The sequence below is a fragment of the Lepidothrix coronata genome, unplaced genomic scaffold (genome assembly GCF_001604755.1).
Source record: "Lepidothrix coronata isolate B3197 unplaced genomic scaffold, Lepidothrix_coronata-1.0 Scaffold8, whole genome shotgun sequence".
NCBI classification, from domain to species: domain Eukaryota; kingdom Metazoa; phylum Chordata; class Aves; order Passeriformes; family Pipridae; genus Lepidothrix; species Lepidothrix coronata.
Genome location: NW_016690188.1, coordinates 5,317,463 through 5,343,892, shown reverse-complemented (window position 1 = coordinate 5,343,892; position 26,430 = coordinate 5,317,463). Strand labels below are relative to the sequence as shown.

At 44.2% G+C, this 26,430-nt stretch overlaps 1 protein-coding gene and 1 long non-coding RNA gene across 2 annotated transcripts in view; both read left to right on the top strand.

Annotated features, from left to right (window-relative positions):
* Positions 1-173: 173 nt before the first annotated feature.
* CNNM2 (cyclin and CBS domain divalent metal cation transport mediator 2) overlaps positions 174-26,430 on the top strand; it is a 120,170-nt gene continuing 93,913 nt past the window's right edge. The window contains exon 1 of the mRNA XM_017804009.1: positions 174-1,761. Coding sequence (XP_017659498.1) covers positions 174-1,761 — 1,588 coding nt within the window. The remainder of the gene's footprint in view (positions 1,762-26,430) is intronic.
* LOC108492090 lies at positions 14,118-18,025 on the top strand. Its single transcript, XR_001873003.1, has 2 exons — positions 14,118-14,222; positions 16,471-18,025. It is a non-coding gene; the product is annotated as an uncharacterized LOC108492090 (long non-coding RNA).

Sequence of the window (26,430 nt, the reverse complement as noted above, 5' to 3'; positions counted from 1 at the left end):
GGCGCTGGTCGGCCCGGCCCGGCAGTCGCCGCCCGTCGGGTCCCGCGGGCAGCAGAGCCCGCGCCTCGCCCGCCGCCGCCGCGCCCGCCACCGCCGCCGCCGGGAGAGCCGGGGCACGCCGCAGGCGCCGCACGGCGATGCGGGGCCGCGGCGGCGCCGAGCCCTGACTAAAGATGGCCGCGCTGCCCGGTGGGAACATGGCGGGGGGCGGCCGGGGGGCGCGGGTGCTGCTGCTGCTGCTGCTGCTCGGCGGCTGCCTGGGCCGGCGGCCCCCGGCCGCCGCCGCTGCCGCCGCCGCGCCGCCCGCCGCCGTCGTGCCCCCGCCGGCGGCGGAGGAGACGGTGATCATCGGCCTGCGGCTGGAGGACACGGACGACGTCTCCTTCATGGAGGGGGGCGCGCTGCGGGTGAGCGAGCGGACGCGGGTGAAGCTGCGGGTCTACGGGCAGAACATCAACAACGAGACGTGGTCGCGCATCGCCTTCACGGAGCAAGAGCGGCAGCCGGGCGGGCAGGCGGCGGCGGGGCCGGCGGGGCGCGGCGCCGGCGGGGCCGGCGGCGTGGCGGCGAGCGGCGGCGGGGCCCCGCAGCGCTGCGGCATCCGCACCTCGGACATCATCATCCTGCCGCACATCGTGCTCAACCGCCGCACCTCGGGCATCATCGAGATCGAGATCAAGCCCCTGCGCAAGACGGAGAAGAGCAAGTCCTACTACCTGTGCACCTCCGTCTCGGCCCCCCCTGCCGCCGCCGCCGCCGCCCTGGGGCCCGGCGCTCCCGGGGGGCTGGCAGGGGCCGAGGGGCCGGCGGGACCCCCGCCCTGGGGTGAGACCACCTGGATCTACCACGACGGCGAGGACACCAAGATGATCGTGGGTGAGGAGAAGAAGTTCTTGCTGCCCTTCTGGCTGCAAGTCATTTTCATCTCTCTCCTCCTGTGCCTCTCGGGCATGTTCAGTGGCCTCAACCTGGGCCTGATGGCCCTGGACCCCATGGAGTTGCGCATCGTGCAGAATTGTGGCACAGACAAAGAAAAGAACTATGCCAAGCGCATCGAGCCTGTGCGGCGTCAGGGCAACTACCTGCTGTGCTCCCTCCTGCTCGGCAATGTCCTGGTCAATACCACACTTACCATCCTGCTGGATGACATTGCCGGCTCTGGGCTGGTGGCCGTGGTGGTCTCCACCATCGGTATCGTCATCTTCGGCGAGATCGTGCCGCAGGCAATTTGCTCTCGGCACGGCCTGGCCGTGGGCGCCAACACCATCTTCCTCACCAAGTTTTTCATGATGATGACCTTCCCGGCCTCCTACCCCGTCAGCAAGTTGCTGGACTGTGTCCTGGGCCAGGAGATCGGCACGGTCTATAACCGTGAGAAGTTGTTGGAGATGCTGCGGGTCACCGACCCTTATAACGATCTAGTCAAGGAGGAGCTCAACATTATCCAAGGAGCCCTGGAACTGCGCACTAAGACTGTGGAGGATGTGATGACTCCCCTCCGAGACTGTTTTATGATTGCTGCCGAGGCTGTGCTCGACTTCAACACTATGTCTGAGATCATGGAGAGCGGTTACACCCGCATCCCCGTTTTCGAGGGTGACCGCTCCAACATCGTGGACTTGCTCTTTGTTAAGGACTTGGCTTTTGTGGACCCCGATGACTGCACGCCACTAAAGACCATCACCCGCTTCTACAACCATCCTCTGCACTTTGTGTTCAACGACACCAAGCTCGATGCTATGCTGGAGGAGTTCAAGAAAGGTGGGCTTGTGCCTGTGGCGGGGGTGCGGTGGGGAGGTGCTGCTTGGTGGCTGTCAGCATCTACCTTCTTGCAGCAAGGGAGCTCTGCAGAGGAGCCTCTGGGGTTCCCGCTTGTAGAGGGGTGTGGGAAGATGCATTCAGGACACGGAGTGGCCGGTATTTAGGCATCTGCCAGATCTGCTTGTCCTCTGGGCCAGAAAGCTGATACACGGCTGGTATGTGCCCCCGGCCTCTTTTCCCCCACTGCACTGGGATGTGTGTGTGGGCATGGTGCCAAGCAAGGTTGTTTTCTTTCTTGTTTTTTCCACTCATCTGTCCATTATAGTGAGAACCGCTGCCGGGAATCCGCGCCCATTACTTGGCTGTGTCTTCTCCGTGCTTTTTCAGCTGGCCTGACGGGGAGGAGCGGGTGGGCTGCTCGGGTGTCTTCCAGGCTTAGTTAGTGCGTGCACACGTGCTGAGATAAACAAGACGTGTTAGCGCCATTCATAGGCTCAGCCGGCCGACCTTGGCTCTCTGCTTGTGTTCCAGTTATTTTGATTGACGTTTGATATTCTAACTCATGAGTTGTTTCAGGGTCTTAAAATACATTCGAAAGCACCTGTTGGTGCTGCACTTCAGAAATACAGTGCTTTTTTTCCCATGCTTCCCTCTGCTTCAGGACCAGAGGCTCAGCAGAGACATGACCCTTTCTGCCTCTTTGGTGTAGCTTGTGTATTGGTTACATCAGAATAGGACCGAGGCTTTCTGTCCTTACCTTATCTGAATTATGGGAGGTGTTCATTTGACAAATGCATCTTAATTCTTGTAGAAGCTCTTGCTTATGAGAAAGGAAAAGAGGTTTTTTGTTTCCCTTTTTAAATCTGTTCCTCTCTGCAAGCCAAATAATAATGGTGTATGGCTTGTGCAGGAAAGAGCTTTCAAAGTAGTGGTTAAGTGAAATTTCAAGTTTGGATGTGTGGACTCCTGTGCTGGAAAACTGAAGGATATTTGGAGTGCCACTGGACTGTTCATACCTGGGGAGATCTGATCAAAGTACCAGGAGCAGCTCAGTCCCTGGGGGATGATTTGCCTGAGAGGGGAGATCTAATGAGGAATATTTGATTTCAGCTTTTATCAGCTGCAAAAGTTACCTTGGTGAATGGTCTTTCTAGATAATAAGTTCAAATTACCACGTAAATTTCGGGTGCTGTTTTTGTCCACACGCTAAACTTTGAGGGCAAGGCATTTGATCTCCCTTTTCCTGCTTAATTCGTTTAGGGGGGTTACCTCATCTTTATTTCATCCTCATGGATAGAAAGTGAACATACTCTTGCTTTTTATTGACCGGTGCAGCAGTGGTTATCTTTGTCTTTTGGCTTCTGTGTAGTGATGAGGAAATCTTACTTGGTTTTGGAGCTGAGGGAGAGCCTCCCTCAGCTGTGGTTTCTGCACTGCAGGATCTGCAGCTGGGATGTGGGAAACGCAGTGATGTCACTTTAACTGCTGGCTGGTTAAGATGGATTTTGCTGCATGTGCAGGCGAAGGGTGGTTCTTCCCCCCCAGCCCCCGTTGTTCAGACTCCAGGTAGCATGATGGGATTCTTAACCAGTAGTGAGACGTGTTTTTTTCCAGTTCTGTTTGCATCAGTGTGTCTGAAGAAATGAACGTTAAGCTGATCGATTTATTTCCCCTGTTTGAAAGGTTGGAATGCACTGCTGTGTGTTAGCCTAGCAGTCCTTTTATTTACCAGCTGGGAGAATTAGGTGTGCGTTTTAATCCTGCAAGTGCGGCTAAGCCAAATATGCCTCCTTACAGTTCCTGAAAATGGTGCTTAAAATAGGCTTCTTAAAAATTCTGGGTGGCTTGGGAGGTGCAGACCACGGATCAATTTCCCATGTAGGCAGAGAGCTTTTCTTGCCTGCACTAGGAAACATCCCAGTAGCACAAGTTTAGGGTGACTTCCTAATGTGTGTGTTAATTCAGGCTAGTTTGAGCATACTTGAATGTTTACTCCAGAATAGCTATGCTGGTTGGTCTGTATGGGCAAGCCCTGTGTTAGGACCAGCTCTGTCCTAACCGGTTTCTCTTTAAAAAGTGCAGAGATAGTGGAAATAAATGGTTTCCTTTGTGTCCTTTGAAATGAATGTAAATAACTGATAGTTCGCTTGATCTGGCATAGCATGGTGTCTTTTGCAAGAGCTCTTCCAACTCTCTTCTTCAGAGCAACCTTGCCAAATTCCCATGAGAATGTACGAATTAAGGGTGAGAATCAAATTGCCTGTTACTCTCCGGTAGGGTGTTGAAATTAAATAAGGTTACAGTTTACAGTCATTCCCTTCCCATCATGTTGACCTCCCACGACAGCTGGCTTGCTTCAAAACTCATGTGTGTGTCTTTTTTGGGCAGCTCGTCTGATAGTGCTGTTTAGTTGAATTGGTTTAAAGGAAGAGGATGATTTTTTTTTTTTAGAAGTTTTGTAGTTAGCTGGGTAGGTGGGGTTTTTGAAACTCACTTTTTAGGCAGAAGCAAAACATTCTTAACCTAAATATGAAATGGAGGCTTACAAGGAGGAGATTAAAAGCCAGGCATGGCAAGATATAGATCGTTACGCTGTTGTGGAAGAGGAGATGGGTAGTTCTGTACTTGTTTTGGTGCATAGGCTGAACAGCTGGAGGATTTGGTGGTGGACCCTATTATTAAAGTTCTTTGACCACAATTGGAAAATAGGTATCTGTTTCACTTCTGTGCTGCCAAGCAAGAGACTTAATTTTAAGAGAGAGCTGCAGCACTTTCCACTCCCTTGCTGCTCTAATCTCCAAGTGTGAATAAACATGATTTCTGAAGCAGTCTACAGATAACGCTTCTCTTCTAAAAAGGATGGTGTACTTGCAAAAAAATAAATAACTTTGGAAATAGGTGCAATTTTCTATTCTAAGAACAGACCTTAAATCTCTACTAGTGCTGTCAAATCCACTTGCCTGCAAGTTGAGCAGACTGAGTGCTTATGCTTAACTTACTTGAATTCAATCATTCAAATTTAGCGCAAGGAAGTGTAAGGTACTCTTTATACTGGCCTAAGAAATTACCTACCTGACTTTGCTCAGTGCAGAGCACTTATTTCATTTGAAATAAGTTCACTCCCAGTTAATCTGATGCTGGACATTGCTGTAAAGGGAAGCAAGGAGTTACCTGTTCCAGGATTGATTTGTGTCCTGGCTCCTAATCTGCAGCAGGGAGCGAAAGAGCCACAAAGTCATTTTTGGAAAGAAGCTAGTGAACTGTCTCCACTGATCTCTTTTTTTCTTATTGACAAGTGTGTGGAGTTGTTTTTGTTGTTGTTTTTTTTTTTTTTTTTATTCCTTTTTGGCAATTTTCTTAGGTCTCTGCTCAAATGCTCTCTGGCACTTGCTCTTGGTGTTTTTCACAGACAGATCTCTGCAGGTGTGATCCTGAATCCAAAGCATTCTATTTCTAGCTTCCTGCCTGCTAGAGCTACAAAAATTCAGCTTGAAAAGCCTTATGCTGTAATACTAATATTTCAAGATTGGCCCACTTTCTGCAAGCCATTGTATATCTGTGTTCCTGGTGCCCTGGATGGCTTTGGAGGACAGCAGTTTTTCAATTGGAGTCCTTTTTATCTGGGGACTTTGAGTCATATGTTTTGATCTTATTTATATCTGTCTCCACTATTATTTTATACCACAGATCAGAGCTTAATAACCTGTTGCAAAGAAATCACAATAACTGTGGGCAGCAGTTCTGAGCTCTTGTTTTCTGAATCACATGGCAGCCTTGAGAAAATTCCTGTATTTCTTATTAAAATCGTTGCCAACTGGACCTTAAAAGATTCTTCTTTCCTAAAAACATTATCAGATTTAGCTTGATGACATTCTCTTCGTGTTCTGTTGGTCTTATATTGTCTGCTTTTACTAGTGGTATGTTTGGCTATATTTAGTGTGGACATAGGAGAAAAATGTCCATTTTTTTTCTAGTTGCTCTTCTCCCTCCAAAGAAAACCAAGCTCCAGCAGCCTGAAACATAAACCTCTTACATTTGGGGGTGCAGAGAAGAATACCTAGACCTACTTACTCCTCTTTTGAGCATATAGAACCTCTTTTTGGAAGCAGGTAGGACAGCAAGTAATTGATATCCCAAGGATCCATCGTTCTTCATTACTATTGTTGGTCTGAGGGTTTTTTTTCTGTTATTAGGTCACTTGGTCTGAGGGGGTTTTTTTTGTTATTAGGTCACTTATCTTTCTGGTGCAACTTTAATCCAGGTTTGTAGGTGGCTTCTTTCCTGGTTCCTTTTAAGTTTTATGAATTCTCATCCTGCTGAATCTGAGTCCAATCTTCCCCAAATAACTTTCATTTAATAAGTCTGAATGCTCACTTTTTAGTTTATCTAGCAGGTTGTCTGTCTCCTGGGCCTTTTTTTCCATGTAATCCTGTAACTGCAACATTACGAGAAACTGGATGAAACTACATAAATCCTTTCTGGATTATGAAAGGCACATAAAACTTTTTCTTGGAAAACAATATCATTTTCAAGGCTGCTTGGCTAATAAAAGGCACCTTCTCTGATCCTTTTGGGGAAATTTATATAAAGGGAAGGGTGTTGAGGAGGTCCAGTGTGGAGACTTCTTCTGTGTGAAGAGAGTGTGGGAATGGTAGGTGGGAAGGAATTTGCCACCAAGAAACAGAAGTCTTAGTATGCTATGCCTGCAGATTTGTTCCCTGAACAAAAATTGCATGTGGGGGTGGGGGTTGCCTCGTGACAAACTGTTTCTTGGCTGTGTGACAGCGCAGCACCCGCAGGTACTGCGCTGCCAAGAGCTTTGCTGGCCTTGCAGAGCTCCTGGGGGGATGCGCGCTCGTTCCACTGGAGAGGAGCGGATGTGGGTTACTGCAGGCAGCCCTCCTGCTGGTATGCTGAGGGAGAGGTGTCAAGGGGAATGCATTGGGGAACAGCTCCAGTTCTTCCTGGACTCTCTGCTGTGAACTTCTTTCGGGGACCAGGAGTAGAGATGCTACTTGGAGAGCAGCAGTGCTCCTTCACCCTTGTCTGGGTGGGGAGCCCAGCTGGAGGCCCCATTCTGCTTTTATGAGTAGAAATGTGTGGTTTGGGTGGCTGGCAAGGAGAGGAGTAAGTGAATTAAATGGGTTGGGCAGTAGAGGTTTGAGCCTGACTCCTGTGTTGGATATGATTAGTTTATTGCTTTTCAGCTGATTGTTCGTAACTCTTGTCAACAAGCACAAGAAGTTGCCTTTTCCTCCTTTGTATGCTAAGTTAGCAAATGCTTGCCTGCACTGAAGCTGATGGGAGTGAATTCCACCACAAGTGACCCATGCTCCTGTCTGCTTTCTCTGTGTCTGTAAAGGTTATCTGTAATAGGCACAGATGTCAACTTCAGGTTGGGCTGTGCAGCCAACAGCATTTCACGGCCAGTTTTGGTGTAGAATAGAATTGAGAGGCATAATGCCAACTACTGAGCAGAGTCAGTAGCACAGGAAAATGATCAGGTAGTTTAACTGTTGTAGTGTTCTTCCAAAATCCTGAATTTTTTTTTTTTTTTTAATTTTTTCTCTGCCAACATGAGGTTCTGAGGAGCAGAACACTTTCTCAGTGAACTTTAGTTGACTCTGAGGGTGTAAGGACAATGACAGCGAATCCTTAGCAGTAGTTTGTGTCTGACAATGGCTGGGGCTGCTTAGAAAAAGTATTAGAAAAGAGCCAATTTATTTTGTCCCCCACGGAAGCTTACCGATCTCATCAGGCTGCGATTCAGGAAGTTCTGGAACTAAAGATACTGTCTTTATTAAATAGCCCTAGATGCTTATTTCTTTCTGTGAGCGTTGTGTAATCAACACTGAACCTTTGTCAGCTCTTGCACATAGACAAACACCAACAGTGGGTGTCTCCTGTCAGTAGCTGTGGAGTGCTGGTGGCAGAGGTGGATCTAAAGGCAGATTTCTGATTGTCACTTCTGTATGAAGCCATCCAAAGGTAGGTTTTGTTTTGTCAGGCTGTGGTATCACTCTAGCTGGTAATTTAGGAAATGAGGGAGTGAGCCACCTCACACTTCATGTATGTTGTGAGCCCAAGTCCCCTCCCTTTTTTATTGAAGGAATCATTACAGTGAGTGGGAGCATTGTGGGGGTTACTAAGCCACTTAACTTGGAGCATCAGTGCCACTAGACTGATAAGATCTGCTCATCTCCTGGTTTTGATTGGTGTCAGATTTTGTCTTGCTCACTTGGATGGCAGACATTCTAGTGCACAGGAATTAAGACCTGGAGAAGTCGAAGTCTCACTACTTCACCTCTTCTAAACACTTAGCAATGGGTGCTTAATAGTAAGCGTGATAAGTCAGTCTTACAGCTGCTAGTCACCATGAAGTAGGCAGAGAATGAAAGCAGTGGCCAAGCAGTGTGTTGACTGAGTCTATACACCATCCAGCTGTGCTTTTTTTCAGTAATACTTAACAAGAGCTCACTTTTTCATTAGCTTATATGCCTCTACAGAGCTGTGGTGCAATTGCCAGTCTAGGTAGACCAATTGCACTTCTAGTATTGAGTCCCTTCCAATTTCACTAATGAAGCTTGTAACAACAGAGAGTGCTCTAGTACCCTGAACCATACCCTGGTGAGTGTGACCTGGCATTCTTGTTGATTTGTCAAGGTCCTGAAATACAGCCTACTAGATACAAATAAGAGTGTAAATACTTGGTGCTAATGAGCTACAGCCCACAGCACATGGCTAACAGTCCAGATCAGGTGGTTGATCCATTCTGGTTCCTGCCAAGGTCACTGAGTCATTTCAAGACTATCAAGTGATGAGATTTTTTTCATTTTTCACCAATGTATAATCATATAAATGAGATGCATAAATCTGTCATTAACCACCTTCTGGTGGAATCTACCTTTTCCCTTTACCAAGAAACCAGCATGGCCCAATAGTTGCTGGTAGAAGAAGCTATGCTGGGAATAAACTAGGGCTAAGTGTGATGGTACAGGAAGCATCTGTGAGAAGGGCATGAAAAGTAAAGCTGATTAAAGAGCTATGAGGGGAAGAGATGACCTAGTCACCTCAGTGTAAGTGATCTTAAAGAGAGGTAGATGTAGGGAAGAGAAATGGATGGCCTGGAACAGGTGAGGTGTTCCTTTGGTGTTTTAAATAGCTATGGAGTAAGGAAGTTCTCATTCTGCAACAGTCATGAGTTGAGGCAGAGGAACTGAAGTCTATAGAAAGATTTCCTATAGCTTCTTAAAAAAGCCAAAACTAAACCCCAACAAAAAACCCACTAATATGACTCCAGGACATGCAACCATACAGTATCTTTCACAAAGTGGACTTTGAAGAATCAGGTCCCTATCTGACACTCCAACTTGAAACACAAAGTTGCAATATCAGAAGAAGAGATGGCAGTGAGATCCATCATGCTTGGAGAGGAACTGAATACTCTTTTGGCTTGCCACTGGAGTTGCACGTACCAGATGTGCTCAACATAGTGATCAGCTCAGCTTATCTTTCCATTCCTGCTTCCCAATAACGAAGAGGCTTTGATTCCTTAAAAATTGTCTCCATTAACTCTTTCCTTTTTTGTCCTCCTTTACTCAAAAGTGCTTTCTTCCCTATTTGTGGCTTTGTCTGTAGTAGCTTTACACTTTGGAGAGTTTTAAGTAGGGGCCCTTGGGGACCTTTGAGCCCATGTTCTTGTGTTTTCTGTTAAAATTACCAGGATGTCTTCCAGAGTTTTGGTAGACAGACAGTCTTCACTGAATAACTTTCAGGATTTTCCACACTTCCATGCACCTATGGGACACCATATGGGCTGTCTGCCTTTGAGGACTGTGTTGTTGTAGTACACAACCTGTAATGCCAGAGATGTTTCATTGTCTGGATTGGCTGGCATGTTGGAAATTGGGATTCTTACATGGGTGTTTGTGGTTATTTTTGTGATTTAAAGATGTGAGTCAGACTTGCTCTTCACCTACTGGTGATAATATCTGCTTGAGAGGACCAGTAAAAGAATACTAGAAAAGTAACTTGTAAACAACTTGTCATAAAATATCCCAGCCCCATTAAACAGAAACCTCAAACTAAGAAAGCTTGTGTGGTTGAGACTTAATTCTGTCTCTTTATATTGAAGCATTTTGCTTGAAAATTGTTTGGTATAATAATTTCAGTGTTTATGGTGCAACAGCCCTTCTCATCAAGGAATACTTTGGAGGACAGTGTGATGACTGTGAATCTGGGAGCTGAAACCTCATGATTGTGGAGGCCGTAACACTTTACAAGTTAACACAACTCTGCTGCAGTTATTAATTAACCAAGCAAGAGCTTTGCTCCAGCCAAAGGTACAGGGGCTGGAAGATGAGATGAGCACATACTTTTAGTGCAGAAGGACTGTATAGTTATGTTTTCTGTAGTGCTTTCTGTTGGGATCGCACTATTCTTTTGCTGTCAGCCCTAAAAGGATCTACTCTTCAAATGAAGGTGGTTTTGTAACATTGCTTTCTGCGGGGTGAACTGTGCCATCAGGACCAGGCTTCTGCTACTTTGAGGTTCTTTCCCACAGCAAGTGTGAATGAAAGTTGGGGGTTTTTAATAGTGAGGTTTTTTACAGTGATATAATCTTTTATACTGATATGATAGAGCCATTTGTGACAGTTGATCTTTGTGGAGGTGGACAAGGCTTTATTTTCATCATTTGTTCATGGGAAATTAGGGCAACAGAAATGCTAATTCTGCCTTAGTTGGATACTCTGCTGCCAGCAAACAATTTTAAGAAGGATCTTGCCATTTCTGGTTGCTTTCCAGGACTCCACCTCCGTATTTCAGAAGATTGTCCTGCCTACCCTTTGCACTGGGGTGTTCAAAGGGCAGCCCTTGGCTGAAAGGGAGCCTGTAGGACCACTTTCCATGCAGCAGTTATGTGAGGACAAGGACGATCAGTTGCTGGGTTTTACTGCTTGTGAATTGCTTGTCAGCTATTTCTAGATTCCTACCAAAAGGAAGAAAATCTGCTGGTGTGAACTTGTTCTTGATAAAAATTTACAATCTGGCATTGAAAGTAGGTGTGTCTGTGGGTTTTAGGCAAGTTGCAGGCTTAGTTCTTCCTATCTTGCCTGGGACATCTTTCCATTGGAAGCAAGCACAGCTCTCACAGTTACAATTCCCATACACAACAAGTGCAGACATGGACCTTCAGTTGATATTACAGGGCATCTAGTAAAGAGGCTTCAGTTAAATTTTATACTGTTTAAGGTAGGCTGAAATTGTGAATTAGAGTTAATCAGTAACTCTAACTTGAACTACAAGGGACATCACTAAGTTTCTGGTACAAGATAGATAAATTAGGTGATATGTTTTGCTGTGTGAATTTGTGTGGTTTTTTTCCCCTTGCTGTGTAACTGAGGTGTGTGAACAGATAAAGCTTTTTGACTTTCAGCTCTTATTGTAGTGTTTTGACACAGTGTGTGGGGAGTGAGGGAAGGAGCATCTCTCAAGATACCTTGAAGACTTGCTGCCTAGGTCTTCCTCTTCCTTCAGCAGAGGAGAGGAACAAGAGATGCCTCACTGGAAGCTAGGGCAGTGGGCCTGTGAGTAGCTTACTATGAACTACATGGTTGTAGAGGTATGGGAGCAATCTGGTCTTGTTGTGTGCTGGTTCCTTACCCTCACGGGGAATAGTTTTTATATCCTTGCCTGGAGCCTTCTGGAATGGTTGGGCTTGAAAACACTAATTTCAAAACCTCTAATTTCAAGAACTTCACACTGCTCACGGAGTATTTTTTCTTTTCTTAATGTTGAAGAATTGCTTGTGCTATGTGCATGGGATTTCCCAGAGAAGTCAAAATCACTGTCTTTTCTCTCTTAATAAAAATACTGTACAGTGTACTTCAGACTCAATGCCAGCTATTAAAAGTTTGAGTGCTCACTTGCAAGGAAAATGGGAGACTTACTAGTATCATATGTAGAGGAAAGCCAGGGTTTTTTTCCTTCTGTAGTAGTGTATTTGTGTTTTCCCGTGATCCTTGCAGAGATCACAGCATGCTTAACGCTCTCTTCCCTTTCCATATGATGAAGCCAGCCTCTCTATCATAATCAGGACTGACAGTTTTGTAGGTCTTTCTGTTCATTTGAGAAAGGCCCAGAGGGGTTTTACAACCACTAATGTGAAACTCTTTACCAGTAGCTTACTAGTTTAATTTAGCATCTTACTGGTTTAATTCAGCTTGTGTTATCTGAAGGCTCCCAAGGAGATCCTGGAAATGGAGAAGTTGCACAGTTCACCCTGTAGGCAGTCTTGGTGGGGGGTGAAGCTTCCAGTGTGGGAATGCCCTGAGGTTAGAGCTTGAGGAAGGCAGCTGGGGCAGTGAAAAAACTTAATTACCTATTAGATGCAGTCTCCAAGAACTACAGCAATCTGTTGCTCGATGCCAGTCATAGGGTTGAACCTCTGAGTGCATTTGTAGAGCCAACATGCAAGCAAATAGAGTAGCTTTCTTTTTTCCTGCTTTCTTCAATGCCCTTGGGGTTAAGGGTGGGGATGAAGGTTTCCCTGTACTGTGTGATGCACCACAGATGGGAATCCCAATCTCTTCTCTCTGCACGGGCATGCTTGCTGTGCATAGGATGAGAGGTCTTCCAGGAGAGCTGTGATGTCAATGGCTCTATTCTGTTAGTGTTTTTTTTTTTTCTTTCCAGAGCAGCTGTTTTGAATTTTCCAGTTTTTGCTGTAATCTTTGAACAAGCTTTATTTTATTATGAGAGAGACACTGTGGAAGCGTGTGGGGTGGAGTGAAGACACGCATACATTTGAGTGTCGAGGTCATTTTCATTTCTGATTACTGGCCTGAAAACCATGTATAAACTTGCTTCTTGCCTGCTGTTTGAACATGGTCCAGTGGTAAGAGGCTTTAATACATTTCTTCTTTGCAAATCATCAACCTCACATCTTCCAGTAAAGGAAAGAATTTGAGAGTATAGCTTCCAAGAGTAATAGCCCTCTCAACCCTATGCAATGCACAGGCTCCAACCAAAAACTTCCAAGGAAAATATTCAGAAAAGGGGAAGTTGTCTAGCTGTATCCCTGATGGTGTTTCATTTAAACTATTTGGCTTTGCAGAGAGATCAGTGCGCTCTTTTTTTCAAATAGACATGGAGCCATCCTGGAACTAATAACTCTGTGGACTATCTTAATCCAAGCATAGCGTAGAGAAATTAAGAAAATGTCTCTTACTTCCCCATCTTATATTGATGATGCTCTGTAGTTTGCCATTGTTCCCACTATCCAATTAATCCCTAGATGAAAACACGCTTGGAAGTATTGGAGGCTGCTTCCAGGTACCCTGCTTTCTGCTTACATCTACCTCCTGATCAGAAGAAAGAGCTGAGTGCCTTGAGCAGTGTTTGAAAGGTTTAAAGGAGGATGCTGAGTGAAGAGCTACCATGAGGATGCTGGTAGGTTTGGGGATTTGGGCGGTATCTGGGTCTGCATCTATTTCCTTTGAAAAACACTAGAACAGCAATGTCCTGCCAGTTTTTAGAGAGAATATTTAGGAGGGAATGAAGTACTTTAAACCTCTTTCAACAAATGAGGTTATCATAACTATCCTCTCCAGAGCTGCAGTTAGTAGTCGTGACAAAGAATGAGTGTGTACTGTGATTAAACATGTACTCCCATAGTTAGAGACAGTATGCTGTTTCTGGGAGCAAGAACTCTCACTGTGGTAATGCTTGTGAATAATTCTAACAAAAGGAATTCTCATCTCTCTGTGTTTTCTGTAGCTTTGAGGATGATTGGGACATAAACCCTGAAGATATGACTAGATGAAAAAATCCTTGCAGATAGGAACAGATTTTTTTTTTTAACCTTGTAAAACTGAGTTTAAAGCATATAGGAGACTTAATTTTCCTATTCCTGTATTTTTTATGGAAAAGTGACCCAAGGAAATCAAGGGCATAACTGCTTCAAGTGAATTGAGAGCTGGGCAAGGATAAAGTGTTGGGGTTTATCTTTTGGATTTCCTAGAGCTGTCCAGTGTTGCAGTTGACTGTGATGCCTTCTCCTTGTGCTTCAATTACTTTGCTCTATAATGCGGACTTGTTTTTGTCCCGTTTCCATGTATCAACTGAAAGGTTTTCTGGGAGCTGGTATGTTTCAGCTTTTCAACTGTAATTTAGGTTCTATAATAGCAGTTTGGTTTAATGTTCATCTAACAGCTTCCTTGCAAGTTGATTGCAACTTTCTTTAAACTGACAATCCTTCCAGTGACTCAGATTTTGTTTCTCTTGCCCTGAGTTCCTTGGCTTTATTTAGCATTTTCATTCTCCTTTTTCAGATCAATGTGTAGTTCTCCTGGCACTGTTTGTTGGCAGAAGGTGGGGAAAACCAGAGAGAGTCTAGGAGACAGTGGCAACAGATAAGATGAGGCCATTCTACTAGGCAAGTGTGCGGAGACGCAGCTGAGGTGAATGGTACATGGTTAATGCTCTGTTCTGTGAAGCTTTATGGCTACTAAAATTGCTGCTGTAAAGTTCATTGTTGAGTGCTTTCTAACCTCTTGCTGACGCAGAGGGTTTTAATCTGTTGTTTTTTCCTTATGGTGTCAGAGATGCCATTTACCCTTTTATCCTGTGCTGCTTGACATTTGTTTTCAAATGGTTTTAAGGTAATGTCCAGTTTAGGATTAATTATGTACTAAATATTTTTCTGTTTTTCTGGGCTGAAAATCTAGTAAGCAAGTCTTTAGTGGCATAGCTGTTAGTGCTTAAATTCCCACTCTCAAGGGATATGCGGGTAGCTGTCCTTTTTTCATGTCAGTGACAACGTGGTAACCAAAGTATAATTAAATACCTTGGCTCTCCCATGAACCAGAAAGTCCTGAGCTCTTATTTCTGGTGCCACTGGAAGGTTGCTCTTACACCACGAACAGGTCATGTACACCAGAGGGTAACACTTCAGTGTTCTTCATTGCAATCCATTCCAAGGAGCCTTAAGCAAACTGGCTAAGAGGAATGCAGCGACACAAATCAAGTCTGTTTTCACTATTGGTGAATCCCATTCATTTCGGATGAAAAGATTGGCTTAGTTGGGCTCTTTCCCTTATTCCATGTGTGGTGATGTGATATGGGGATAGCTCGACCCACGAGCCTTCTATTTGTCAACAGTTAAGGGGGTTTGCAAGGTTTGTCCGTGGGACAGTCTAACCCTGCTCTAAGGTGGTGCAGTGTGTGTATGCCACTCAGTCTGTCCTGCATTTTTTGAGTGTATTGGCAGAGACTGAGTTGTGCCACTGCTTTGGTGCCTGTGCACATCAGGCTCTAGGCTGGACTTGCCTCTGTGACACACAGAATTGTCACAGAACCTGTGCCCTGATGATACTATTATCACTATGTCTCTTGATGCTTCCGTTAATGACTGATGTCTGATTAAAGTGTCTGTTACTGCAGAATGTCAGCATTGACTCATGATCCAGGGCACCACTTCTGCTAGCATGAAGTTGTGCCCTTGTGATCATAATGACTTGTCTAGCTCCATCTTGGCTCTTTATTGTTTTCTTTGACATGGGAGATAGGAACAGTATGGAAGAGCTGAGAATTTTCCTGCTTGTCCCATTCAGAAAATGGATGTGACTGGGACAGCGAAGGCATGATTTGTTTTCTCATCCCTCTCCCAGGGGTTAGGCTTGCGCAGGGAAGGGGTGGACAAGGGACTAGTTCATTCTTCTTGCCATGACTGACTGAATGAAAAGGTGAATGAATGGTATTCTTCAGTAAAGATTCGGAGGTCTCATTGGAAAAGTTGCTACCAGAAGTGATAAAAGGAGATTTCTAGTTTTAGATTAAATTATTTTTCCTTAATTTTTAATCCCTTTGTGTTGGAACAAGGAGCCAAAGGGAGTGATGGTAGGACTAGGCAGGGCAGCCTTTGCAGACTGTAAGGAGGATATTGGGAGTGTTGCAACCTTTGAGTTGTTAACCTTTTCAAGTGGCATGGGGTAGATGTCTCATTACCCTCGCCTCAACACAGGCACGTTTTATCTGTGACATACCAAGCAAATTGCCTTTTGCCTCAGAGATGGTGAAGGGCTGTTAAACCTGTTTGGCTTCGAGGCAGTCATTCTGTGGATTCTCTTTATCTGCACTGTGAGGGTCAGGAGGCCTGCAGAAGCCACCCTCCTCTTCCCAGGTCTCATGTCTGCTCTACAGGACCAGCACTTAAGGCAAAAGCTCCTGTGTTGAATGAGGGGATTTTAGTAAGTGCTTACAAAAATAGTAGTAGACTGTCCCTCCAGGGCCAAGTAAGGGAGCTGCAATGCTTGTGGAGAAATCTGCAGCCACAATTGAATAAGCCAGTGATTGCTGTGCTTGAGTATGATGTTTGAAGATCTTATTAGAGAAAATGGAACATTAAGCTAGGTCTGATTTTAATTTTGATACTAAATTTTGAAGGCCAGTTGTCATGTGTTTCTTATTTTCCCTGTCAGAATAAGCTATTTTTAACATAAATGACTGGCTGCATTGGTGTCTGTCAAAATGCTGGCTTCAGCATGAAGAAACAATTGATATGTACCCATACATGATTTATGTACCCGTAAATGCATTTTTGGCAGTGATCATGTTTCTTAGTACATCACACATCTGTAGCAGGTGACAGTAATGCAGAACAAAGCTATGAGCATTTCTGTTTGCTTCTCTTTTTCTTTTTTCTTCCAGCTATTACAAACTCCTGTGAGATTGCTGAGACAAGCCTGGGTATTGGAGGTGGTTGAGCAGAATCCAGAAGCCCTGTAAAGAGAGGGAAAGTGAGAGAACTCCACTTGTTCTGTGCATGGGAGAAGTTTAAAGCATAAAATAAAGAAAATGAAAACTATCCTAAAAAGAGTAAAATCTACTGATGGGAATAATCATTAAAGTATTTGACCTCCCTCTGCTGTTCCTGTCACAACTAACACGCTCCTGACTTGCAGTTTGTCCTTGCCTGTGTTTTTGGCATGTCTCAGTAATCCCTCTTATGTTACCAAAACAGGTGCCACATAGACACAAGCAAAGGAGTTTTCTTACTGTTCCACCAAAGGATATGACTCATTGTTGAAGAGATGGTTCATTTGGTGGAGCAATTAAACTAAAAGCATGGAAGTTTTCAGGGTTTCCAGTGATAAGTCTTTCCTTTGGATATTTTCTGTGTTATGGATACAAGAAAACTTTTGACTGTGGACATTGGTCTATTAGGGATTGACTTGTCGTTAAGTTTAATTTATGTGAGCCTCATAATGCAGGTGACTGCTTGGTAGTGGAAGTTGAGCTAGATTTGAATCTGTAGAAGGTTATTGACTTGATCTTTTAATCTGTCAGCTCATTCTTCACTCCTCTTTTCTGTTTGGATGTTGTAGTATTGAGATGTTTTTGGAAAGAGTACTGGGAAAACTTGCAAACATTTTTCAAACAAAAGATGATTTGTCTTCATGGCTGGGAGGGTTCATTTGGACACTTGCTCTGAAATTTTTTTTTGTTTGGAAAACTGAAGTTCTTAGAAGTTAGATGGCCTTTGTTCTTTCCTCTGTCTCAGACATCTGTATCAGCTCTCTCACCGAGCTCTTTATCTTACTTGGCTTTTCTGTGGATGCCTGGAGGCCTTGGCTCACATTCTCAAGAGTGTCCACTGGTTCAAGAAGCCATCGCTGCTATCAAATTACCTTGACAGCTGTTGTCCCATTTCATATTTGCCATCCCCTCCCCCTGGCTCCCTTGTGATTTTTGGCAGAAGCTGTGGCTATTGAGCAATAAAACTTGGATCTGAGAATCCTGTTGCTGGTGGGAAAATGAGATGAGAGCATGCTAGTTAATGCCTTGCAACTTGACTTCTTGATGATGTACAATCAGTAGCATCTTTATTTAAAAACAAAACCTACCACTAGCTACTGTGTGGATTGAGTGGATGGTTTCTTTACTGTTCATCTGGAGTTGTGTGATAGGTGCTGGTCTCTTAAAATAGCACACTCTATACCAAGATGTTTATAACCAGAAAAGCTCTTGATTCTGAGTCCTTGATAAATGCCTAAGGACTGCAGAACAGCTTAGATGTTCGTGTTAATGAAAGTGATCCATAAGGGCACAATCAACTTTGTCTTCATGTTACTTGTATCGATGATCCTGCCCCTGTGTAACCTGGAATAGAGCTCCTGTAGTGCTATTTAGTAGACATTAAAGACAATCCTATAAGAAGTAATTGGTCTTGCTTTGATTTGAATTAATAAAATGTAGATATTTGTAGCATTTGTGGACTCTTCTTTTGTGTGTGTTTGGGGATCAATTGCTAGTCTTTTAAATGAAACCATAAAACACTTTTGACAACTGACAGAAATGGTGATGATTTTGGGGCCAACCATCACAAGAGAGCTACCATCTCTGTAAATCTCTCCTTTCAAGATGTTTTGCATTTCTTTTGTCAGTTGTTTCAGAAGTTGGCTGATGCATGGCATGCTTTAATCTCTACTGATCATTCCTCCTGTCCCTGTTGGAACATGTCAGCAACTAAATTTTGTGTAACATACTGGCAAACTAGGAAGGAAGGAAGGAGCAGATCTTGATTGGAAAGATGACTGACAGAAAACAATTAATGTATCCGGAACACTCAGTTGTGAGGAACGCATATAGGAAAAACATAAAAAAAATTCTTCTGCTTGCAGTGTGTATGATTTACTAGCTGATAACATCAGTGTGAAATGTAAAGCTTGTAAAAGGCTGGATCAAACCAGCCTTAGTGCTTGTTTTACAGCTCCTAAATTACTGTTCCAAAGTGTGAAGACCAGACTCCTCCTGAAACACGTGCTGCCCTGTTCTGTATGTGTCTGTGGAGAAGGGCACTTTAAGAAGTCAGTGGATGGTTCTGCTGTGTATGGAGTGAAATCATGAGTTCAGAGTGGCTGTAAATTTGAGGGCTGGGGCCTTGTGGTTCCGTCATGGTTGGAGTGAGTGGCTCGTGGCACATAATGTGGTCTTAGCATCTCATGTGCTGTGGAGTCCTTCTGGGTCCAAAGAATGGCTGTGGATACAGTGTGTTCAGCTGTGAAGTCAAGGGGGAAAAACTCAGAAAGCATGGGGTCAAAGAGGATGTCCTCTGACTTTAGGAAATCACAGCTACATCGATATTACCCCTTGGAAAAGAAATAGAAGTAAAATAAGAGAATGGATTATATCTAGGTGAAAAAGCATGAAGCTGTAATGTTTGAGTTGCAGGGTGGGATGCACGTGTTTTCTGTTGACATGTGGGGAAATAACATTTTACTGACTTCTCCCCTCCTCCCCAAATGAAAACAAACACTCTTAAGGCCTCAGTTTGGTTCAAAACTTGATTTAAGCTTTCTTGTTTGTTGTTTGGTTTTTTTTTTGTTGTTGTTTTCTTTTTTTTTTTTTTTAAGGAAAAAGGTGGCAGTTTTTCTGCCCTGTCCCACATCCCTTGCTATCCTGGCATTTAGCATGGGTTTAAACAAGGTGCTCCTTGGCCCGCTCTCTCCATGGAGATTGCAGAAAGCGCTGGAAGGCTTGAGCTTCCTGCGATCCCTGGCATGTCTTCCGTTACGCAGCTACGGTTATTGTAGCAGTAGGGGACTTGTTAGTTTTCCAACTGCAGTTCCCAGCAAACGTGTCCGCTCTGCAGTGTAGACTCCTGCATGTTCGGTGTTAAAATAGTTCTATAGCTTTCAGGCATCTTGCATTTCAAATAAGGGTGGAGAAACAAGTGTTGGCCTTTAAGGCAGGGGTTTCAAAGCTTTCTGATATCAAAGGCCATGTTGACAACTTGGCAAGGCTTCTGGGCCCAAGTGTGTTAGATCTTTAGGATAGGGGCTGACTTGCTGCAGGCATTGGGAAGGATGTTTTGCATTGTTTAAATGTATTGTCAGATGTGTTATGCCCTTTCTCTGCAGTGTGGCTGCTGAAATGTCTCCTCCTTTTGTACTAGGCTTGGCTCACTTTCCTGTCAGCCAGAGAAGGGGTTAATTTGCTGTTACAGTCAGCTTGTCTTTTGCTGTCCAGTCTCTTCTGCCTAAACCTGCTCTGGTGGAGAATCCCATCTCCTGACCCCTCAGCTGTAGCAGCTCACGAAGTGGCTGGGGAGGGTGGAAGGGAGCATTTGAGGAAAGTGTTAATCTCTGCTGGCAGGTCACAGGGTGGGAGGAAGCATCTCAACCGTGAGCCCTTTGCAGCCCTCTCCTGGGTGTCCGAAGCAGGTAGGGTCCTGCAAACTTAGGAAAGCAGCCGGTTCTGGCAGGGCAGAGCCTGTCTATCCTGGTCAAGGTCTCAGAGGTCTTACCAGGTTACTTGCTGCTTGTTGACTGTTTGAAATACCAGCATGTGTCGCTTCCGCTCTGCTCTCACGCTTCCCAGCCTCGCTGAGCTGCTGCTCTGCCTCCTTGCGTTGGGTGCTTCAGCTGCGTTGGTTTGCTGTGGTATCTGAGCATCTTTGGGTGCTAAACAAACACCTTACCAGTGCTTAATGAACTGTGCTTGCATCTGTAAGAAGGTTTATTTTCAGTTCCTGTGTGAGGCGAGAAGTGCGAAGGACAGTGCTACAACACTGTGCAGAAAGATAAATGCAGTGCATAGAGATGTACCAAAACTTCTCTTAACATCAGCCCTGTTGCAGCCAGTGTAGCTATGAGGTGTGGAGTGCAACCAGGCTAATTGTTTGGATCCTTGTCTGGCTCATGGATAGAGCATTGAGCTCTGGCTGCATGGCTGGCTGGCATGCTGGAAGGAGCAAAGCTGGCACGGATGTTTCAGCTTTTAAATGCAGTCACAGGTTTTGGTCTGAGGTAGAAGCGTACTTTAAGAGCTACATTGTTTTGCACGAAAGACTAAACAACAAATCCGTAGCAGTCTGGAGGAGAAGCCAGTTCTCCTAACTCCTGATCATGTGCTTTCACCACAAAGACCCCATTTCTTCTTTTACTTAACTGAAGAATTCCATTAGATCAAAAGCTAGTTAAGGAAAATAGAGCCCCATGTGGTCCTGTGTGGTTACTTAGGCAAGTGCTATTTTTAGGAATCCGAATTGAGTAAGCCCTGGCTCTTGCTGCTGTTAAAATCCATGGAAGGAAAATTAAAAGGTCTACCTTCATCTCAGCTGCATGTAGGCCACTAGGCTCCAGCCATCTTTTTTTTTTTTTTTTTTTTTTTTTTTTCTTTTTCCCTCACTTGTGCCTCCCCCAGCATATTTGCTGCCTTGCGGGGATTTTTGCCTTTCCAAATGAGAGTTAATCAGTTCCTTGGGCGTGGGAGATTTGGAATAAGGCAGGTAGGAAGTACCGAGTTGTTTCCAAGTTGTTCCCGTTGTTAATGAGCTCTTGCCCTCCAGTCCTAGGGTTCAGCCTAACTCTGCTCAACTTCTCACTTTAGTTTCTGTGGCCCAGTTCCATTGGTCTGTAGGTGTTTATCTCCTTATCAAGAGCAGGGAGCCCAGGCTTGCAAAATGTGACTTGTTTGCAGCATTTTTTTGCCATGGTGCTGCTGAAGGAAATTTCTTGATCACAGTTTTATATACAGTCCTTGACCTGCTTTGTAGGAGCATTTGGGGTGGTGGGCAATGATAGAAGACAGACAGTTTGGTCTTGAATAAAAGTGTAAGAGTACAGTTCCTTTTCTGAAAACAGTTGCCTGATATGACCAGATTCCTCTCCATGACTTCATGCCCCAGCTTGCAACATGCAGAGGTTTCATTGGTTATTTTTGTGAGTATTTTTCTGAGCAGAAAAGCAGAGGGGTAAGGTGGAGGGCGTGGCAGGAAAAGAAGCTAAATGCTGAGGAGGCTTCGGTAGCATGGCTCCATGGAAAGCCTACTGACTCTTTTTGAACTGGCTGAAAAGACTGAGAACTATAAGCATTGCTGTGTTTGATTCATGCTGTTTGCACAAATTACTTTTCCATAATTTTTTAATTTAAAAAATGTGAGGAAAACACTCTGTCACAATTCTAATACCCTTTGTAATGGCCTGGAAATTTAGCCAAAAGACTTGATTGAGAAGTGAGTGCAAACAGTGTTTTGAATTTGAAAAGACCCTGTGTTGGCTGATAATTTTCTTCAGGTTGCATGATCTCTGCTTGGAGAACCCTTTGTTTGAAAACAACAGCAGTAACAACAAAAAAGCTCCTGAAATCTTGTGTCAGGGCTAAATTTGCTGCATTACTGGGCTGTATGGAGAAGACATAGCAATATTCTGCGAAAAATTTGAGATCCTTTTAAATGCTGAGCAAGTAGCTGGTGACCTTTTAAGGTTGGCTGACATTAGCCACTTGTTACTGTTTCGTGTCAGGATGGGAAATTAGTCAGGGATAATAGTTGTCTGTGCTGGTATAAATGCAGCTGGATGGGCAAAGATTTCATAATGTTTCAGTTTTCTCCATTTAAAGATCTGGATTGAGTTTGGCCAGCAAAAGAGTGATCTTACTGATACGAAGTGCATGTTCCCTTGGGAGCCCTAGGTATGTCTGACGTGTGCAGAACCCGCAGGTGACTTAAACTGAAGCAATGCCTGAAAACAATAATAGGAAAGTATTAGTCTAGGGATAGCTGAGGATGAAAACATCCTTGACTGTGCTTAGAGTATGGAATGTACAGTGCTACACTGTTGTGACCTCGGTAGCATGAACAAGGCTCAGAGATATTTAACAGATACATAAGGATCTGTTGGCTAAAAGATCCCTCTTCCACATATGTGTGTAGTCAGCTCTTCTTCTCTCCCCACCCACAGCTGCTTTAGCTGTGACAGTCAATCAGTTCCATAGAGCAAGAAGCTCTTCAGATCAGAATGGAAAATGCTCATGTGTGGAGGATGTGTTCTTGTGGCTATTGGGGATTGTGCTTGTGACCCCTTTCTGCAGTCATTCCCAGGACATTGGCTTGCCACTTCATGTCCTGTAATGCTTGTGGCAGAGTTGGGATTTTGTTTGGAGGACTCTCATTTGTGCAACTGTTCTACCTAAACACAAGGTTTTGCTGAGTATTTGTTCTCAGAACCTCCAAAAGTAAGGTGATGTTAACTGTTCCTCAGGGCTAGAGTTGTTTTCTGTCTGGACAATATGGAGGTTTTATGGCTTCCCATCATGGAATGGAAGTGCAAGTAACTAATCTTAAAATCTTTGAAAAATGTGGAATAGATAACACTTAGCTGCCCTTCATGTGGGCAGGGGATGAGAAACAGCATCAGTATGTGAACTGCTGCAAAGAGCTGCTGTACAGAGCTATAGGACTGGGAGCCAGGAATTTTCATCATAAAATATTGATCGCTTTCCGTGTGGAAAAGAAAATTGAGGTAATGACGTTACTGCAGAGTCTCAGTGCTGCAGCTTAGCTAGGGAACAGACCACTGCCATGCCACAGAGTGAAATTAGGGGATGTGATGTCCTATGGTGACAACCACTGAACTGACTGGCAAGATGTGACATCCAGTAAAGTGAACATGCATAGCATTTCTCGCTTGTGTCTTTGCAGTTGAAAACACGCATTTTAATGTTTTCAGTCTGCCAAACAAACTAATTCTCTAAACGTGCTTCCTCTCCCGCCCCCAACCTCACACTTTCTGGGTAGCACTGCAATGGATGACTTTGCTGACTAGACTCAAGATCTGTTTTTTTTCTGTGTGTTTTGCTTCCCTCCCCCCACCCCCCAATGTTGTTTCTCTAATGCTATTTTTTTTTCTTAATTAGTCTTTGATATCCATAACCTGTATTTTGTGTGTTAGCTTTGGGTGTGTTTTCACCTTTAAGTCCTATTGGGATACGGGATGATCTAGGTATACTCTCTAGGATGTCTTTACTCTTAAAAAAGATCCTATTTTTAAGGTAGTTATTTTGCAAGAGACAAATGAGAACTGCATTTTCAGAGTAGGTAAATCCCAGCGGTGTTTTTAATTGTTTTCTTTTGGCAGAAGTTTTTTTTGTTTGGTTGGGTTTTTTTGTTTGTTTTTGTTTTGTGGTTTTTGTTTGTTTGCTTTTATTTGTTTTGTCTTTGGGTTTTGTTTGTTTGTTTTTTAAAGAAACAGCTGTGGAATTATTGCCACATTGTGTTTTGGAGCATTCAAAGCAGAATGCAAAAGGTAACTGAATACAGATGCCCCGGGGCAGTGGTGTTCATTCCATGTATATATGACTCTAACCAAAGTCAGTGAAGAGTTTTAGTCCCTGAAGAGTTGCCTTTAAATGGCCAACAGCATGGCTAATCTTACTTTGCTCTGGCCCCATGTTTCTCCTCTAAGGGAAGGGAGTGACTGTGATACTTCTGAGAGTTACAAGAGGGTGTGAGAAGGTGTGCAGAAGAGGGGCTCTGTAAGAAGCTGGCAGAGAGCAGTTCAGCAGCAACGGTTTAGCTCCTGCACAGCCACATATTGGGTAAAGCACCGGCAGCTCTTATTCCTCAACAGAGGAAATAGTGAATATTAAGTAGAGAAGATTGTGTTGAGAATTAAAACATTAAAAAAAGATTGCCTTGCCTTGCTGTGCAGTTGGAGAAGCTGACTCACACCTACCTGTGTGACAGAGCAGTTAGAAAAGTGTGTCACTTCAGCCCAGGAGAACTGTAAGAACAGAAGTGAGGTAATATATATTAAAATTACATCAAAGGCTCTGGGAGATTTTAATGAGTTCAGCCCCATATTTATTTTCATGGTTAGGAACAGAAATAACTGAATCATGTAATGGAAATATTCTGGAATGGGGAGATGTAACAGCCAAAACTGTCTCTAAGTTGGTCAAAGGATTCTTTAACTCCAGGTGGGCAGCTTCAGTTTAGGGTATTGAGAGCTTGAAGAGAGAGGATTTAGGCAGAGCAGAGACCTGGTGAAGGTCCCAAAATGTGAAAATCAGGTAAGCATGGCAGAGTACTCCTTGCCTTAGCACTTGGTATCAGCAGCAGGGCCCAGTCAGCTGTGCTTTGGGCTATACTCTCACTTTATTCTTAGGACTCTCTATTAGTCTGGACTTCCAGGATGGATGGATGGATCCGATGGGCTGGAGGTGCTTCTGGGTGTAGTTGGGCCCCAGCTCCCCCTGCCAGGCTGCTGCAGTGGTGGCTCACCTCAGCTTACCTCAGCAGGGCTCTGCTGTTCCCCAGGGCAGCTCTCGGCTCAGGTTTTCCTTTGCAGATAACCAGGTACTGCAGTGGGGTAGCACCGCCAGTCATTTCAAGGCTTAAATTTTTAAGGGTACCTCAAACTGCAGGGGAATTAGTGCTTTCTTTGCAGCCCCCAGAGAGTGTCAGGGACGAGTGCCAGCTTACCATCCTCTCCTGTCTTTCTCCCTCTCTCAGAGCTCTTTCCAGCAGCTTCCAGCAGGGAAACTCTGGGCCTTTTCATACACATGTGCCTGTGGCATATTCAGAGTGCTGCAGGAGGTCTGTTGTTGAGCTGAGGGTATAGAGTTGTATGTGCCTGTGTCAGCAAACCTTTCCTAATAGTTGGGTTTGAGAGGGCTTCTGCATATTCCCTTGCTTTTCTGTGCTTTTCTGGGGCCACTTATGCCATTGCTAGTGCTGCACACACTGTATATTTGTGCAAGCAAGAACCTAAGTATTTTCCCCAGGCTTTGCCGAAGGAAAGAGATATTTTTAAAAATGGCATGCTTTTATTTTATTCACTTCACCTAAAATGAGGGAAACATTACTCTGCTGGTCAGAGGTTTGTGGAAGCAGGGCAGGTGCGTGGCTGTGATAGAGGTGAATGTATTTGCTCTGACACTCAGCTGCAGCTGTAAGGTTACTCTGCAGCCTGTGGAAATTATCTTTGTATGGCATTTCAGTGGCAGCAAAGGCTTTAGGCACTGGAGCTTGAGCCCTGTCCCTGTAGTTTTGGGGAAATGCATCTGCTCCCATTGGACTGGATGGTGTATATGTCCTGGAAGGAGCAGAGAAGCCATAGACTGAATCAACATCAACATTTGGCAATACATTTGCATCTCCTTAATTAGTATTGAGACAGTCATGGCTTGCAGAGAGATAGATGTTAGGCCGGACCAGTCTAGCCTTCCCATTTGGAAGAAAGATGACAGATATGAGAAACAGAGACCTTGCAAATTGGGAACCACTTTTCTTTTCCAAGTGACTAAGCTAGGAAACCTTCAGTAAGATTATTTCTTAAGAAGAATCTTTAAGGTCCTATTTGAGAAGAAAAAAAAAAGGAATTTCTCTAGCATCATATTATTGCCATTCTATTAATTTTTTAGAGTTGAACCTCCACAGTAGCTGAAAAACTATGTCTTTTCCTCCCTCCTTTTTGGACAAATTTCGCCTTGAATAGGTAAATTCTAAAAGCAATGCAAAGAAATTCTGTCTATTAGGTATCTGTTCATGGAATAATACTGCTATTCTTTCAACTGGAAAATTGCTTGGAAAATTAAGTTAACCAAATACTAAAAATCAGTATTATTCTATGGTGCTTCACAGTGTAAACTTGATTGTCTGCATCCTCCATATACTTATGAGAGAAAATTGTAACTTAAGGTTTAGTCACCTTCAAGGCCTCGGTGAACTTAATCTTGTGTGTCTGATACTGGTACTTTCCTATATTTTTGTGTATTGCACGTTAGGAAGGCATGAGGGGCAATTCCCTGATCTCTTCCTCATGCAAAAGTGATACCCGGTGTTGCCCCTGCTATGCTTTGCAATGACTAACATTATACACTGAA